Source organism: Carassius carassius, chromosome 34 (genome assembly GCF_963082965.1).
Source record: "Carassius carassius chromosome 34, fCarCar2.1, whole genome shotgun sequence".
Lineage (NCBI taxonomy): Eukaryota > Metazoa > Chordata > Actinopteri > Cypriniformes > Cyprinidae > Carassius > Carassius carassius.
In genome coordinates this window covers 6,940,392-6,959,017 of record NC_081788.1, presented here as the reverse complement: position 1 = coordinate 6,959,017, position 18,626 = coordinate 6,940,392, and the positions used below count along the sequence as shown (strand labels likewise).

Here is an 18,626-nt window from a genome sequence, read left to right as displayed (position 1 = left end):
CCCGGTTACGACCTGTGCCAACCAGCAACTGATTAAGGGGTTTAGCAATTTTTGAAAAGTCCTTTATGAAACGCCTATAGTATCCCACAAATCCTAAAAAGGATCGCACTTGCCTCACTGTCCTCGGGGCCTTCCAGTCCTTCACGGCCGATACCTTTCCAGGATCTACGGACACTCCAGCCGCACTGACCACGTGGCCCAGAAAGTTGACTTCTCTCCGTAGTAAGTGACACTTATTGGGCTGTAGTTTCAATCCGTACTTCTCCATGGCCCGAAAGACTTCCTCGAGGTGCCTCAGGTGTGAATCAAAATCTGGGGAGTAGACAATCACATCATCCAGGTAAACTAATACTGACTCCATTAACTGACCTCCCAAGCACCGCTGCATCAGCCGCTGGAAGGTGGCCGGAGCGTTACAGAGCCCGAAAGGCATCCGGTCCCATTCAAATAATCCAAACGGGGTTGTAAAGGCAGTCTTCTCCCGGTCTGCTTCGGCCACCTGCACCTGCCAGTAGCCACTGGCCAAATCTAGGGTAGAGTACCATGCCGACTGCGTGAGGCTGGCAAGCGAATCTTCGATCCGTGGCAAAGGGAAAGCGTCTTTCTTAGTCACGAGGTTCAGCTTACGGTAGTCCACGCAGAATCTCCAAGCCCCCGTCTTCTTTTGCACCAGCACTATGGGGGCCGCCCACGGGCTGCTGCTTTCCCTAACAACTCCTTGCTTCAGCATGCCTTGCAGGAGTGTACGTACCTCGGTATACAAAGTGGGCGGAATTGGGCGATACCTCTCCCGGCTGGGCCCTGCATCCCCGGTAGGTATATGATGTTGTACCACCTGGGTGCATCCGTAGTCTTCGTCGTGGGTGGCGAACACATGCTGCCATCTCCGAAGGAGGGCCTGTAACTTCTGTGTCTGTGCTTGCTCTAAATCCTCCCCTTGTAACGACTCACCCGCCAGGTGGCTCGGCACACTCCTCTCCATACCACCCCATGGGGTGTCTACTTGTGTCAGGGCCACCTCGATGACAGTGGGGCACACCTGACGAAAACTAATATCCCTCTCTTCCCTTACTTGGTGGGATGTAACCGTTGTCAGACGGGCTAATCGTTGGTGCCGATGTAGTTGCACCGCGTATGGATGTACATTCCGTATCCTCACGGGGACTCTCCCCCGCCGGACCGTCGATAATCCTCGTGCCACTTCCACTTGTGGACAATCCACATGGGGCTCCACCAGCACCCACTCTTCTGGGCCCGCTCTTCGGGGCGGTACTCGCGCCCACACAACAGCCTCACTTTTTGCGGGGACAGACAAAGCAAAACGACACATCACTCTTCCTACCTCTTCCTGTTCCCTGCGGACTTGGCTCATTTGCACCCTTCGACAGTCAGCTACCACACACTCCCACTTGGGCCTCTCTGCAGGTGGTATCTTCGATACGGGCCTAGCCCGAAATAGCTCTTCCCAGCAATCAGCGAGGACATTCATGCCCAACAGGGCTCGATGTGCACCCAGACAATGGTCTTGCACGATAATCACACCTTTCTGGGGGACCATCACTCCGTGAACCTCTAGGTCCGTCAATCGGTAGCCAATATATGGGATGTCGAGGCCGTTTGCGCCCTTCAGAGTAAGCCAGGGGGCCTCCGCCCCTGGTGCCCCTTGTTTCCCAAACACTTCTTCGGATAAACTCTCAGCAAACAACGTCACTTGGGAGCCTGTGTCTACCAGGCATTGAATCTCCTTGCCGCACACTCTCACCTTCGCCACGGGGCTACGCCCAATCATCTGGCTCCTAGAGCCATATCCTCTTCCAGGGTCTTCTCGAGGGGTCCCGGCCACACGACCCACAGTGGCCGGCCGACCTAAAAACCCCCTTCTGACGCCCTGCGGGGCCCACACTGACGGCTATAGTGACCTGGTTTGCCACAGCGGTTGCAGATGGGTCGCCCTTGCTCGTCCCATTCGAAACGGGGCCGGTTAAAGTGGTTCGGGCGCCTGAACGGCTCTCGGCCTCCCTCTGAGTACACTCGGTCTCGGGGCGCCGGCCGTGGTTCCTCCCGCGCCCGTCCTTGGCGCAATTCTCCTACGAGGGCTTTAGACAGTTCAGACATCTGATCGCGGACATCTTTCAAAAGTTCAGCCTTCAGTGCTTGCTTCCAGTCAGGGCCTCCGGGTTGTGCTGGTGCTACTTCACTGACAACCGCACACACTGGGGAACCACTCACCTCAGTCTCATCACCTTCCAGGGCCAGTGCCTCTTTCTTCAGATCTTCGAACGTAAGACCCGGGTCCCTTCGAAACTGGATACGTAGGCTCTGTCTCACCGGACCCTCCTTCAACCCCAGAAGAAACTGGTCCCGCAATAGAGTCTCTCCATCTCCCAACCCGTGGTCCCGACGGGTCTGTAGTCGGGCGAATTGCTCTCGCAACCTCAGGGCGAAAGCTCTAATCGGTTGGCGGGGGCCCTGCTTACAATTGAAGAACTGGGAGCGAAGGACAGCTACGGGGGTGTGGTCACCATACTGTTCAGTGAGGAACTGGAACACGGTTTGGGCGTTGGCTCTAACGGCTTCGGGGGCGGCATGCACCTCTCGCCGCGCTTCTCCATCCAGGGAGTTTAACACAAATTGAAGCCGCTGGGCTGCACTAAGGCCCTGTAGGTCGGCCAAGTACTCTAGTTGAGCCTTCCATTCAGACAATCGTACCTCGGATTCTGTCCCCCCATATTTTTGAATCCAGGGGCTCCCCATAAAAACGGGCATGGCACGGGGTTGGGCTGAAAGCCCCGCGTTGTCGGTCATTGGACGACCTTGGTTACTCAACTCGAGGTGGAAACCCTGCCGACTACGCCAAATCTGTCACACCCAGGGGCTGGCTATGCTTTAACTAAGCCACACCCCTTCTCAACTTCCACCTCGAGGAGGTCCCCAAACCCGACCCAATGGCCAAACAACACGAGAACAAGTAAGTGATAAAACAATCTTTATTTAAATATTTAAAAATAGCTTGGGGAATAGGGAAAGGGCAATTAAAACTAAACTCTGACTCGGCCCTCCAGATGGGCTATGGCCGGGAAGAGGTCAGGGAGCAAGGGGGCCACGGGGATCCGGGGCGTAGGACTCGGGCCCCGGCCTGAGTCTTAGGTATCCGTAGCGCCCTCCTTCTTCCTCCTCTTCGCTGAATACAGCTCACGGTAAGTACTGGTTCACACAGTTCGTTCTCGAGGTGCTCACTCTCTTTCTCTTCCTCCACAGGCAACGGGCTCTTTCTCTTTCTCCACAGGCAACGGCTGGGACACACAGGCACAGTTAATTCAGCTTGGTTTTGCTCTCACCTCTTCGCTGATTACAGCTCACAGTAAGTACTGGTTCACACAGTTCGTTCCTTGGGTGCTCACTCGCTTTCTCTTTCTCCACAGGCAACGGCTGGGACACACAGGCACAGTTAGTTCAGCTTGGTTCTGCTCTCACCTCTTCGCTGATTACAGCTCACAGTAAGTACTGGTTCACACAGTTCGTTCCTTGGGTGCTCACTCGCTTTCTCTTTCTCCACAGGCAGCGGCGTAAGTACAGGTTTCCTCAGTCTCTCCTCGTGTTACCCACTCTCTCTCCTTTTCTCTCCACAGGTATCAACTTGGGCACAATAGCACAGTTAGTTTGCTTTGAATGGCTCTCACCTCTGGGCTGGACACAGCGTACTGTAAGTACAGGGTTCGCTCTATTCCTCCTCGTGTTATTCACTCTCTCTCTCCTTTTCTCTCCACAGGTATCAACTTGGGCACAATAGCACAGTTAGTTTGCTTTGAATGGCTCTCACCTCTGGGCTGGACACAGCGTACTGTAAGTACAGGGTTCGCTCTATTCCTCCTCGTGTTATTCACTCTCTCCCTCCTTTTCTCTCCACAGGTATCAACTTGGGCACAATAGCACAGTTAGTTTGCTTTGAATGGCTCTCACCTCTGGGCTGGACACAGCGTACTGTAAGTACAGGGTTCGCTCTATTCCTCCTCGTGTTATTCACCTCTCTCTCCTTTTCTCTCCACAGGTATCAACTTGGGCACAATAGCACAGTTAGTTTGCTTTAAATGGCTCTCACCTCTGGGCTGGACACAGCGTACTGTAAGTACAGGGTTCGCTCTATTCCTCCTCGTGTTATTCCCTCTCTCTCCTTTTCTCTCCACAGATATCAACTTGGGCACAATAGCACCGTTAGTTTGCTTTGAATGGCTCTCACCTCTGGGCTGAACACAGCGCACTGTAAGTACAGGTTTCCTCTGTTTCTCCTTGTGTTACTCACTCTCTTTCCTTTCCTCTCCACAGGTATCAACTTGGACACAAAACACAGTTACTCTGCTTGGGATGGCTTTCACCTCTGGGCTGGACACAGCGTACCGTGCTATCTCCGGAGATCTGAAGCACGCTCACAACATATACTGTACTGAACTAGGCTAGGACCAGCAATCTCCTTGTCCTCCCACGCCGAAGTGCGTGAAGGCGGGGGTTTATCTGACAGGACACACGGCAATACACAGCAGCCCACAGCAATATACAGCACCACGTCAAAATTATAGGTTTTCACAGCACGAAGACTCACCCACCACACTCAGTGTACGGAAAGGACACCCGTCTTCCTTCACTTCGCTTGGTTCGGATCTGGCGATGGAATATGCGGCCTAGCTAGTGATGTCGTCGTTGTGACTACTTCAATAAGTATTCCTTCGGCTCTCCCACCACACTATATTAGGGGTAGGGCCGCCCTCCTCCTCCTGGAGAGATCTACACAACGCCAGGTCAATATACAGGGCACTTTCGACTGGCTCTTAGTACTCACATCAATGCCACTTCCAATCCCCTTTTTCACGTCGTCTCAGTTCGCCGTATAATCTGTTCACTTCTCAACCTTTAAGGTTCGCGATGTCTTCACAATCATACAATTCCAGCCTGAGGGAGAGAGAGAGTTAGACAGCTACCAGCAGCGTACCAAGACGGGCACAACCCAGTGCTTCACACACACCAAAAAGAGCTTCCCAGACTAGGAAATAACTTGGCCTTAAGTACTGCCTTGTCCAGCGTATCCTCCAATCACCAACCGCTGTCCCTAACTAGGCACAGGTGCATCGAATTCCCTGATTTTCCTTCTTACGGCGCTACCGGAAGTTCCGGTGTTCTGTTTTTCCGGTCCGGGCGGAAACGCTTCCGGGCGGAACCAAACTTCCCGAATTTTGGTTCCGCCCCTAAAGATCGTCACCTTGTGACAATAGCATGATTACATATCAACGTATATGTACGTTGATATGTCTATATCAATAATCTACCAACTGAGCTACAGGAAAAACGCAAACCAGAGGGCAAATAAAAGAGTATAAAACATTAATATGAAAACGACCTTTTGCCGATAGGGGCGCAATAGTAGTATACGCTCTGATGGGTCGTATTTCAGGGATTTGGACAAACGACCTACACAAGCGTATTGGTTGGAGGACAGGTTGGAGCCACAGTATATGTTGAGGGGCGTAACATTTTTGTTACACGTTTGAGGTATTCAGCTAATCACAACGCTCTGGATAGCTGGCCAATCAGAGCACACCTCGCTTTCAGAACGAAGAGCTTTGTAAAAAATGACGCGTTTTAGAAAGGTGAGGCATAGGAGCAACAATAATGTTATTTTTTAACCTTAAACCGCATAAACTCATTGCATTACACCAAATAGACAAAATAATGTTAATTTTGGCAACCTCATATGACCTCTTTAAGCTAAATATTATCGTTTAAAGGTAATACATGTTCAAATACCAAACTATTTTTCTTTAAACATATAGGAATATCTGTTTAATTTAGTACAGCATTAGGTATAAAACATGCGACTGTTAATATTGCATACCTTATACATGAGAGGATAACAAATATAATTTTAACGTTTTTTTATTGTTATTAATTCAGTAAGTGTTTCAGTGTGGCTTCACATATCTATGATATGTTAATAACACATTAAATCATTACTCATGTCAGTTGAGTAGCTGTAGATTTAACTTACATTTATGCTAGATTTTATGAATGAGCAAATGAGGAATTACTCACATTTCACTGCTGGTTATATATGCTACATATAATTTTGTATGTGAAATGTGCTTTCTGATTCACTAATTAATAAAGGTGTACAGTACATTTTAGAGCTGTCAGGACAGATTTTCTGGGAAATTGCATGTTTCCATTAGTCATCCATATGTGTTCATGAATAAAGAAGATGATTGTAGCAAATTGGCAGCAGATTGAAGTCATGTTTTTGTCTTTTTATTTATTTATTTTACCTATAATCATAGGTAGAACATTACACCTCAAACCATTAGATTTATCTGCACAGAAGAGTAGAAACTCTTGCAGTCTTAGTTCTCAACCTCTGTAATTAAAACAGATATAATTAACATATAAGCAGAGAGGGTGATATTATATACATTATTACTATGTGGGTATAATGGTGTAATGGTGGTATGTCTTAATGTAAATTACAAAGGTATACAGTGTGAATTTATATATTCAGTGTTGATATACAATTGAGGTCAATACAAATCATATCCTCAAATTGTGAAGCTCCAATGGAGAAACATATGGGCTCTCATTTCATTTCTGAAACCCCTTCTGGAAACTTTAAAGCGGACTCTTTCTCAGGAAAAACATAGTGGAAGCTAAAGGCTTTCAAGAGAGTTGTACAATTAATAATAATAATAATAATAAAATAATAATAATAATCAATTGTGGACAGCAGTCCAGTCAAACCAAACAGCTGATGCTCTCAGTCTCGTCTAAATGAAATCAAGGTGATGACATATTATTATTATATGTAGGTATTAAAAGGTTAGTGGGAAAACACATGTTCTTGTTTAAAACAATGCATACCATAACATTATTTGTATTATATATATATATATATGTGTGTGTGTGTGTGTGTGGAAACGTATAATGTTATAAAACTAAAATATAGTTAATGCATGTCATTGTTATAAATCTGATCTGTCTTAATAATAAGGAATAATGATGATAATGATTCAGATAAAAGTCATGATGAGGAAGTAATAAAGATGTTTGTAGGGAAATGTAGTGTTTGTGATTTCCTTTTCTCTTCCATCATCTCTCGCCCCCCTCCTTCTCTGGGTTTGTATTCTGTTTCTTATCTTGTCTCCACTCTGACTGTATGCATTTATTATTTATCCATCTGATTTATTTCAAAGAAATCCTAAAAAAGCAGATCAGAGCTGCACGGCACCTGATGCTTTATTCATGGACTAGTGCAGCTTTCAGATGACCCGCTGGCACACGGCCTGCTCTTACACAGCTCCCTGTGTTTCCTAATTTATTGTCGAAATCTTGCACTGTGACTTACATCAGCCTCAGCAACATCCATGCTGTCAGTAAAAGCGTTTCGCTAAACACAACTGGCAACCCCAAATTCAAAAGGCATGTTACAACAGAGGGTAAATATAAAAGTCTTCTACCTTTTAGCAGGGACAGTTGTTTTTCATAATTTTCTATGCGCTTTACAACCCATTAGCCATTTCAGAACCATGTTGAGAGCCACAGTTGCTTAGAAACAATTTCCACAAGTCACGCATGAAGCTTAGTACTCACCACTGTTTACACTTCCCTCTGTATGCAGTACACTGCTTGTGTCCTAACCACAGAAACACACTGCTAGCTTAGTAGAGGTATGTCACCTGTGGAACGACAGTGGAAGTGTGTTTCAATCACAAAATTGAAAGATCTCTATAAGATATAAGATAAAAATCTTTAGATATAAAATCATCCTTTATATATGAAATAATGACAACCTCATGTATTCCCAGAATAGGGCTGAATACGATTGCTAGGTCCTAGACAAGCTGAGGGAATACCATCTGTATCTCAAGGTGGAAAAATGCAATGTTCCTTGGCTAAAACATCAGTTCTGAAGACATTAAGACGGACGGGGGGAAGATGAAGCTGTCTGCACCTGGCCAGAACTCCAGCATTTACTTGGTTTCTCCAATTTCTACTGCCGGTTCATCAAGAATTACAGTTCAGTCACCGCTCCACTCATCTCTCTTCTGAAAGACAGCCCCAAGGCTTAGAAACCTGAACTTCAAGAGCAGGAGCAGTACTCTCACAGCAGCAGGGGAATCCATCCCAACTACATCCATGTACCTTCTTTTCCAAGAAACTGTCTCCGTTGGAGTAAAACTAAAATACTGGCAATTGTGAACTCCTAGCCATCAGCCGTTTGACAGTTTGAAACATCATTTACTCACCATCATGTCGTTTCAAACCTGTACTTGTGGAACATAAAAGAAGATGTTAAGAAGAATTTTCTTAACCAAGCTGATTTGGTTACCAATGACTTTAATTGCATGAACACAAAATACACAAAATTCTCCGTATATCTTCTGTTATTTTCCATAGTTTATGTTGTAGCCTTAACGTTTATGTGTAGTGAATTTTATGTTGAATCAAATACATTTTTTCTTTTCTAGTCGATTATTCTCTCATTTAACACAGTAATGGCTTCAAATTATCTTTTGGGAGTAATTTCACAGCCATATATATATATATATATATATATATATATATATATAGATAGATAGATAGATAGATAGATAGATAGATAGATAGATAGATAGATAGATAGATAGATAGATAGATAGATAGATAGATAGATAGATAGATAGATAGATAGATAGTGGAGAGCAGGATTTTCTAGTTTTTGCTTATTTGCATTTGTTTTTTTTGTTTTTTTTTTTTAAAGAGGCCTAATGTTAGAAATAATGGTTAAGAGCTGCGGGAAGCAAAGTCAACAATAACAGCATATGCTTAGAATGACTAAATACTGATATAATTTGTGTATGTTATTTGAATTTTAAGTTATTTATCCCATTTGACAGAGAATCAAATTGGAATATTATCCTTGTACATAATGAAAAAAGTACAAAATATGTTGAAGCAGGCGACTTTAGCCTGAGAGTACTTTTAGTGAAAAATAACCATAATTATTTGTGTAGAGAAAACAAGACTAACCTAAAATAAGAGAAGTCAAATCTGAAATAATTTACCATTTCTTTCCAAATCCTTTGAAGTTTGGAATTGTATTGCTGTCCAGTCCAGTTCAGAAGATAATGTGGCTTGCCTAGTTATGGTTAGATCTAAACCCTATTATAATTAAATAAACAAATGCCATATATGCCATAATTTATTTAACATTTATTTATTTCATACTAGGTATATTCAAATCCACTAACATTTATTGACATATCACTTAAGACTTAATGATATAAAAATATAATTAAACTTTATTTTGAGTATTTCTTTATTGCACAATGCACATTTCTTAATATTATGCCTAAAGGAATATATGCCTATAAGGATTGTATGATCTCTGTATTATATTAGTCTTTAAATGCAAGATATTTAAAGTGTACCTGAAGTATACTTGCAATATTGCACTTTAGCATAATCAGACATATTTAAGTATATCTTCAGTTGGACCTCAGCACTTTCGCACAATTAAAGTGCTTAAGCACAAAAGTAATTGTTCCAATTTAGCAGACTGTAAGTATAACAGTTTAACATACCAAAAATACAATGGCAGGGCATTTTTATTAAGCCCATAAATATGTAATTGTATTTGTAGTACACTTAGCACAAAATAAATGTATTTCAAATACATTTTAGTATTTTTTCCCCACTAGTTTTTCATGATTTTAGACCTCAAAATGGAACTGTGCTAATGTTTAATCAGTCAAACAATATGAGACTAAACGTATCTGGGTAACAACCCTACTGATAGCATAACTAATAAGTCTTGCCAGGTCAGTTAAGGAGTACAAACCTTACAATCTAATTTATTTTCAAGAAGGCAATACGCAACCCACACATCCTGAATGGGATTATAAGGGACAACTTGAAACCTTCCTGTATACCTGAAGGACATTTTGTTAACATTAGTTTGCAAGAGGAGTGATTTTATCAGCCCTGTGTGTTTGCAGAGCATGTGGGCCGTTACAGACATAGTGGGACGTTCTGGAAGGATGGGCCTTTTACAGAAGATAAGACTGGGGCCACCATGTAAGAATCAGTCAGATATAAGCAGGATATTATCACTCACTGCCTTTTGTTTAACTACATTTATCCATGCTTCTACATGTGTGCTGTTTAAGTTTGTCTAAATGCTTCAGATAGGAGGACAAACACATCTGTTGGCCAAGTAATGCTATTAGTTTTTATGTTATGGGGAATTTTTTTAATACTCTCTGTATTTAAAAGATAATAGGGAGGTGGTTTTATTGCTTTTAAGATCTGAAATATAGTGTGAAATTTCCTGCATTAGATGAGCATAAACAGTTAGGACATCATATTGTTTACATTATTAGTTCATAAACATATGGTTTCCGGCTTAGAATGCATGTGGGTCAAAAAATATACAACTGGATGCATATTATTTATAATGCTAACTGTTTTCCAATTAAAAATGCATTATAGTTATAATTTAAAATTGTGTGTATTGTGTGTATTATTATTATCATCACTTTATGTAAACTAGAGAAATTAATATTAAATACAAATAATACATATTTAGCCTAATATTAATTCTATTAATAATAATTTTGGGGGGAATGTCAGAGTCATGTAAAACAAATAGATAAATGTTTACTCTCTCTGCCCCCTAGTGTAGAAAAAAAGGCTCAATATACATATGTCGTTTGAAACCATTCCATTTTTTCCCATTTGCACAAAAGTAAAATAATCTTTTGCATTTGTATTTATTTATTATTTTTAGAGACTTTAGGTAATATATAAATGGCAGAATTATAGATGTGGGATTTGTAACACTACCTCGGCTTGACAGTTTGTCACAGACTGGGACTTCCACAGTCCTAAATACGGCTATATAATGAATGAGTAGTTTGACTACAGCGGCCCACAGTCACTGAGGTAATCATTTCCCTTGCGTCAAAATTCCATTCTCACCAGGCAAGTTTTTCATTAAAGAGTCCAGCCACAATTGTGTCCGATTGGTCCGAGGCGCGGGCCCAGTCTATGAAACGCGTCCTGTGATTGGTCGATCGTCGAGGTCGACAACAGTATCCCTGTTTTGATTGGACAGCCGCTTCGTTATCTTGCTACAATGTAGCTAGGTTGGCTCTTATGTAGGTATTAGTTTAATACATAGATAATTTAGCGATATATTAATTTATTAATATTTGTACAGTTAATACGTTAAATTAGTGTGAACAAAGCATGCGAAGGGTGACGCTTTTTGTCAACGGAACCTCCAAAAATGGCAAGGTGAGTGAACACACGCAGTTCACGTTTAGCCTGTAACTCCAGTAAGTGTTGAGGGGACAGTGATGAGCTGCTGTTAATGCATCAAACCTTCTGTTACTCTATTTCACTTTATGTAGTAAAGATACAGAAATCTATTAGATGGGATGACACTCTAAAAAAAAAATCAGTTATCATGTTACTCCTGACGATTTGAGTAAGGCCATAAGAGCTCGCTTTACTGTTATTTTAACGTCACTGTTTATAATACCTCGAAATTGCATTTTCTATACTGTGCTGACTACCAACAACAAATTTATATATATATATATATATATATATATATATATATATATATATATATATATATATATATATAAATAAAATTATTAATTATTTTTCTAATTATAATATTTTTTTAAATACCCAGTAATAGTGAAAAATATAAGTTATTTTATTCACTCCACACGCTATCCATGCATAAAGCTTGTAATAATTACTATAATAAAAGTGATTGTAATTATTGCAAGCATTACAATTTTAATGGCTTGATCATGCGTTTGTTTTTGTTTCTTTTGCAGGTTGTAGCTGTTTATGGGACTCTGTCTGATCTTTTGACAGTCGCCAGCAATAAATTGGGAATCAGGGCTTGTAACCTATATAATGGGAAAGGTGGTCTGCTAGATGACATTGCCCTCATCAGGCGCGTTGCATTGGTATTTTTCAATTAATAATGGTCATTTAGGAAAGAAAAGTGGATTGAAAAATGCATTGCTTTTCTTAGTTTGACTTGCTTTGAGTTGAATGATTAAAGTGAGCCATGTACTTGATTCTTGAGTGGGTTAAGCAAATGAGAGGTGAACTGGATGAACTGACTAGTTATTGTGTATGTATTCCACAGAGATGATGATGTGCTGTATGTGTCAGAAGGAGACGCTTTCATCAGTGAGTCAACATCGTTTTGTTTCTGCTTTATTCCACTTGAAACATCAGGATCATGAGATTTCCAGGGAACACAAACAAATAACAAAGATGCTTTTCTTAAAAGCTTAAAAATATATTTTCATTGTTCAGTGAAATGGGAAGTGTGCTTAGGTCAGTGTGTAAAACAATGAATGTGTTTGTGTTTTAGACCCTCAGAGTGATGGGAAAACATCAGATGACATCTCAGGGTCGCACACCGATTGGCTGACGCTGAATATTGGTGGGCGGTTTTTTACAACCACTAGGTAAACAAACACATGCATCAAGGGTTTGCTGTCTTATTGGCTTAAAATTCCTATCAAAGTATCAAGTTCTAATCTTTCATTATAATTATTCTTAATATATAATATAAAATATAAGAGAGAGGAAATAAAGCAAAAGGCATTCATGAAAGGCTGTGATTTGAAAATGGTTAAGGTGTTTTTAGGCAAGAAAGAAAATGTCTTAACCCTAGTAAAATTTGCTAAATATGTGACAACAATATACCAATTAATAAATATATATATATATATATATATATATATATATATATATATATATATATATATATATATATATATATGTTTGGCACAATAATATAGATTGAGCATAATAATATAGAATTCTATCATAATAAAATATACAGTCTCTGGTGTGCATGTCACCTTTTGTGAAATAAAGATTAAATAATGATTCAAATACTTAATAAATAAGAAAATGAATAAAACAAAATTTGCAAATAAATAAGTTTAAGTTCTAAAATAAATTGAAATAAAAATAAATAAATACTAAATACATTCAAAGAAAAGCTAATTCAAAATATGAATACTAAATAATAAGATAACACTAGTCTGCAGATGCTTAGGGCTGAGTCCTTGCGATGTGACTAATCAAGTCTGATCTGTGCTTTCTTCTCAATTAAGGAGTACTCTTGTGAGTAAGGAGCCTGACAGCATGCTGGCACACATGTTTAGAGAGAAGGGTAAGATTAGTTCACGTTCACTCACTGACTGCTCTAAGCAGTGTTTGTTTGGCTAGTTCATTAGGTTGTGAATCAGTGTGTAGCACAGTTCTATCAGAGTTCTTTCTTGATCTGTAGATGTATGGGGTAATAAGCAGGATGAGCGAGGGGCTTACCTCATTGATCGCAGCCCAGAGTACTTCGAGCCCATCCTGAATTACCTGAGGCACGGGCAGATCATTGTCAATGAAGGAATAAACTTATTTGGTGAGTGACGTCTGAATGTTACCAAAGGCATCCTCGGATGATAATTCCCATCTAGTTTATTAGATGTACATTAGATATTAAAGTTAGTATGTTAGATATGCTGTACATTTGAGCCTGAGGTGTAGATTGATGCAATAAGACTAAACTTGGTAAATCACTGCAGTTCAAGGCCATTTTTTTATAATGCAACAGCAATAGTAATATGATAAAATGCTCCTTTTTTACGTTTTGTAGGAGTACTGGAAGAAGCTCGATTCTTTGGAATAGAACAAATGGCTGAACAGCTAGAAGTGGCCATTAAGGTAATCGCATAGAAGTGTTTGTGCTTATAAATAAAGTGTTTCTTACATAGAATGTAAATAAAAGTTTTTTGTCAGTCAGCTTTTTAAGACCACCAAGGCTATCAAAAAAACAGTAAAAACAAAAAACAAAACAGTAATATTGGGAAATGCTACTTTTTAAAAAATTCGAAAAGATTTTATGCTTGCTTGAGGTGTTTTTTTTTTTGTACTTGTGCGAAAAAGGGTTAGCGGGAATTATCATGCATAAAAAAACGTCCCGACTAAGAAGTGGACTGATCTTGCCGCACAGCATGTGAAATGTTGTTTTGGTCATTCTTAAAAGTCTGTCATTAAAGTATTTCTGTCTAATCGTCTTTAACGACTGTGCTCCCAAACAGCAGCATCCCACTCCGAAGGCAATGAACACTTTTATTGTGTTCCCTCTGCTCGCTCTGAGGCGCAAATAACTTCTTATAAATTAAAATGATTATATTCAATCGCTTCGACTTTTCTTCGTGGTATTTAATGCCAGTTTATGAGGAAGTGACGATTTTGTTGTCTTTGATTTGCTGGATGGAAACTCCGCTTATTCGCAAATGTTTAAGGCGATATTCCAATTTTGTGCGTAAGTTGAATTCGCAGCTATGGATCGAAACCTGGCCAGTGTCACATGATGCTTCAGAAATCATTCTAAAATGCTGATTTGCTGAATTTTCAAAATTATTTCTTATGATTGTCTATGTTGAAAACTTGTGCTGCATAATACTGAGTTAATTAAGTTGAAACTATGATATTTTTTGATAAATGGAAAGTACAAAAGAAGCATTTATTTATAATATATATTTTTTGTAATATTAGAAATTTCTTAAATTTTCCATTTGATCAATAAAATGTCTTAATGACTCCAAGCAAGGTTCTGTATATGCATATATTTAATCATTTTATAATTATTATTTTTATTTTCCATGACATGCAGAATTCTCATCCACCTGAAGACCACTCTCCGCTCTCCCGGAAAGAATTTATTCGGTTTCTGCTGGCTACGCCAACCAAATCAGAGCTACGCTGTCAGGTAGAAGACATTTGTTCTGGAATTCTTCAGACGTGTGTTTTAGTCAGTTTGATGTTGGCATTAAGGTGTCTTTTTTCCTCTTTCCCTCTCAGGGTCTTAATTTCAGTGGAGCGGACCTTTCTCGGCTGGATTTGCGCTATATCAATTTTAAGATGGCAAATCTGAGCCGCTGCAATCTGACCTATGCAAACCTGTGCTGCTCAAACTTGGAGAGAGCGGACTTATCTGGAGCCAACCTGGATGTGAGCTGATCAAAACTTTTTTTTTTAATCTCTTCTTCTGGTTTTAATCCTTTTGTACTGCTATAAAGCCTTGCCTGTTCTCCAGGGTGCTAATCTTCAGGGCGTGAAGATGCTCTGCTCTAATGCAGAGGGAGCGTCACTGAAAGGATGTAACTTTGAGGATCCCTCTGGGCTAAAGGCCAATCTAGAGGGTAAAACTGCACACAGAAGCCATTGTTTAGTATTAGAAATAAAATGACATACATTAGTCATTGCCAGCGGTGTCAAAAGTACTGATATCATGTCGATACTTAAAATGTAAAAACGTAACAATACCAGGCTTTCTGCAATACTGGTAGTACCAAGTACAGGGCTGATTCCGTAGCGGCTAAGCTATCTGTGAAGAGCGTCAATAGTTTCTATTAACAACAAGTTTTTACAACTTTGAGTAAGTCAGAGGCTTTAAAGTCCGAATCCACTCAATACACCAGATACCATTAACGACAGACCTGCTGTGAGCTCCGAGGTTGCTAATTGATGGTATATGCTTTTGTTGAAGCCATCAGTTGGCATTATTTTAACTTATGTTTTCAATCATCATGAACTACATCAAAAACTACACGACCCATGATTCTGTAGAAGAGTTCACCAATCAGAGTCACAGCGAGCAAAACCAGCTCTTTAGCTCCGCCCACTCAGTAATCCTAATTTGAATATTAAATAATCACAACCCAATCATAATTTGAATAAAAGTTGTTGCACGCGTTGGAAAGCCTCAGGAGAGCTAGCCATTTAAAAATGTGGGACTGAATCTGAAATTGTGATGTTTGACAGAGAAATGACTATAGCAATGGAAAAAAGATCAGATGTGTCAAAATAGATCCGTGAATTAAATCTTTTTTGTTACTTTAATTTGATCTTTTTAATGCAATGTCTACATAATTGAACAATACTTGAAGGCTACATGATAATGTAACATATTATTTACTTATAATTATATAATTAACCACTTTTTTTGCCTTTTTTTCCCATGGTATCGAAATTGGAATAGACAACTGAGGAATTTTACTGGTATTTGTACTGACTACTGACATTGTGCTATTGTGACAACGCTAGTCACTGCTAATGAAAATGATGCCACATTAATGTTGCATTATCATGGTTTTTGTTTTGCAGTTGGTTAATTAGTGTATACTCTGTGCACTTTAGGGGCTAATCTGAAAGGAGTTGACATGGAGGGCAGTCAGATGACTGGTATAAACCTGCGTGTGGCCACGCTGAAGAACGCTAAGCTGAAGAACTGTAACCTGCGTGGTGCTACATTAGCCGGCACAGATCTCGAGGTGAGACCTATCCACAGATCTAGCCACATTCCTGATATTATAACCCTAAGAAAATGACAAATGTTTTCTTTCATGTATGTGCAGAACTGCGATCTCTCGGGCTGCGATCTACAGGAAGCCAACCTGCGTGGTTCAAATGTGAAAGGAGCCATCTTTGAAGAGATGCTGACTCCACTGCACATGTCCCAAAGTGTGAGATAACCAATTCGATTTCTCCCTGCCCGGCAACCTCACCAGCCAGCTATTCACAGCTCTCCGTTTCCCAGACCCCCACTTTTCGTTTCACGCTCCTGTGAAACCGTATGCAATACTAGCACTTGGTTTGCCTTTGAGCTTTACTCTTATGCACTAGTGCACATCCAGGGTCTGTAGTCACGGCCAAAAATAGCAAAAGCTTAGTGTAGAGAATCCAAATATTGGAAAATGCCATTTGTCAAACCAAACTTGTTGCTTTTGAACTTTTGTTCAGTTTTACCGAATGTATACGTTTCATGTTGTGTTTGTCTCTAATAATGAAGTCAACATTTCAGTCAATCAAATATTCAACCAAATATATCTGTAGTATTTTAGATTTATCAATCAATTGTAGGCGGTTTATGATAAGGCTTATTGCTGCACAACTTACTACAGGCGAAACAAACTCATAATAGTAGCTTTTTATATGGAAAATACCTTAAACATCTCATATAACTGACAGGCCTGGTTTCAAATATGCAACATAAGCATATGGCTCTTACATATTCTGTTTTCACATTTAAATGTAAACCAAATTCATTGTTTTGATTTCTGATTTGTGATTGGTTGTTTAATCTACCTCCCTTACAACCCAGTCTAGTTCATTTCATAAGTCATTTTTAGCTTTTGAAACCATGCAGTCATGCAAAGATTTCAACCAAATGCAAACCATGTTTTACTGCATTTTTGCAACACCTGTCAATTCTTTAATAACTCTGTAATGACACTTAGCCATAGGTTAATATGCACAATAATTAACCAGTGGTGCCAATATGCTGGTTTATAATATCACTATATGAAATTTGTAAATGTTTCACTTATTTTGCCCATATTTTTTTTTTTTTGTAATTGATGAAGTGAAATGTTGAAGTGACCAACCCACACCCAAAAATTGTGTGATGTTTTTTTTATGTCACTATCAAATCCAGTGCTTCCTTATTTAATGTGTGTCATGATATTATGTTTGTTCATCAAAATTTCGTTTCACTTTTTGTTAACTTTTGAACATAGAAAGCACTAAATTAGGACTTGTACATTCATATCCAAAAAATGATGTTTGTAAGACTGACAAAGTAGCACATTTATGAAATGCAACTTAGGTCTAAGTGCTGCTCAATTATTGCATTATATTATCAACTGACCTGGGTTATTTGCTGCATGGTTAAAAAAAAGAAATCTAAACCTAACCATCTCGGTCAGAGATTTCTGTCAGTGGCTCAGAGTTATTTATAATACAACATGCTGTTATTTTCATTTGCAAATGTTATTGTACTGTAGGTACTTTATCAATCCTGTTTAACGAAGGCAATCAAAATAGACTTTTGCACTTGAAGTGTGATTGTCTATGTATATCAGACCCTTGTGGAAAGGGTGCTAGCTATTTATTTTCTGTATCAGCCTGTATTTATGTATGTGGTGGAGGGGATGATCTTCCTATTCCCTCTTTACCAAACTTTGTTGCACTCTATTACGGAAATTTGTTTCCATAAATAGACTGTTATAATCAAGCTCCTGTTGTCTGTCTTTATTCTTTTTGGATATGCATCCTATTAGAATGATTTCTGAAGGATCATGTGACACTGAAGACTGGAGCAATGATGCGGAAAATAAAGCTTTGAAATCACAGGAATAAAATACATTTTAAAACATATATGCAAACAGAAAGCAGTTATTTTAAATAGTTAAAATCTTTCACAATAATGCTGCTTTTGCTGTATTTCTGATCAAATAAAAATACTGTAACTTCTCGTAAGGAAGTCAGCAGAGGAACTAAATTATTTTCTGTGGTAATCAACGGCATGCCATAGATGCTGTCAACACAGCTTAAGATATTCATCACAGAATATTCCCTTGAAATCTTAAGTATTATTTTAGAGTGAACAGAAAACATTTTATTCAGGTTCTCTCTCTCTCTCTCTCTCTCTCTCTCTCTCTCTCTCTCTCTCTCTCTCTCTCTCGCTCTCTTTGTTAAAAATAAGGTGGACAACCAAACGG

The 18,626-nt window shown here is 39.8% G+C and overlaps 1 protein-coding gene across 1 annotated transcript; it reads left to right on the top strand.

Annotated features, from left to right (window-relative positions):
• The first annotated feature begins 11,119 nt into the window (after positions 1-11,119).
• LOC132115397 (BTB/POZ domain-containing protein KCTD9-like) lies at positions 11,120-18,139 on the top strand. Its single transcript, XM_059523847.1, has 12 exons — positions 11,120-11,313; positions 11,871-11,992; positions 12,191-12,234; positions 12,422-12,518; positions 13,176-13,234; positions 13,352-13,480; positions 13,715-13,782; positions 14,738-14,833; positions 14,926-15,075; positions 15,161-15,266; positions 16,264-16,397; positions 16,482-18,139. Exons 1-12 carry the CDS (start codon positions 11,266-11,268, stop codon positions 16,596-16,598), a joined length of 1,170 nt encoding a protein of 389 aa, XP_059379830.1. The 5' UTR covers positions 11,120-11,265; the 3' UTR covers positions 16,599-18,139.
• The last annotated feature ends 487 nt before the right edge of the window (positions 18,140-18,626 follow it).

What these genes read in the sequence shown, in the direction of transcription:
- LOC132115397 (XM_059523847.1), top strand. Translation starts at nt 11,266, where the DNA reads ATGCGAAGGGTGACGCTTTTTGTCAACGGAACCTCCAAAAATGGCAAG. An exon ending in TGAAGGAATAAACTTATTTG is followed by an intron (nt 13,481 to 13,714) that starts GTGAGTGACGTC and finishes TACGTTTTGTAG; the next exon opens with GAGTACTGGAAGAAGCTCGA. An exon ending in TAGCCGGCACAGATCTCGAG is followed by an intron (nt 16,398 to 16,481) that starts GTGAGACCTATC and finishes ATGTATGTGCAG; the next exon opens with AACTGCGATCTCTCGGGCTG.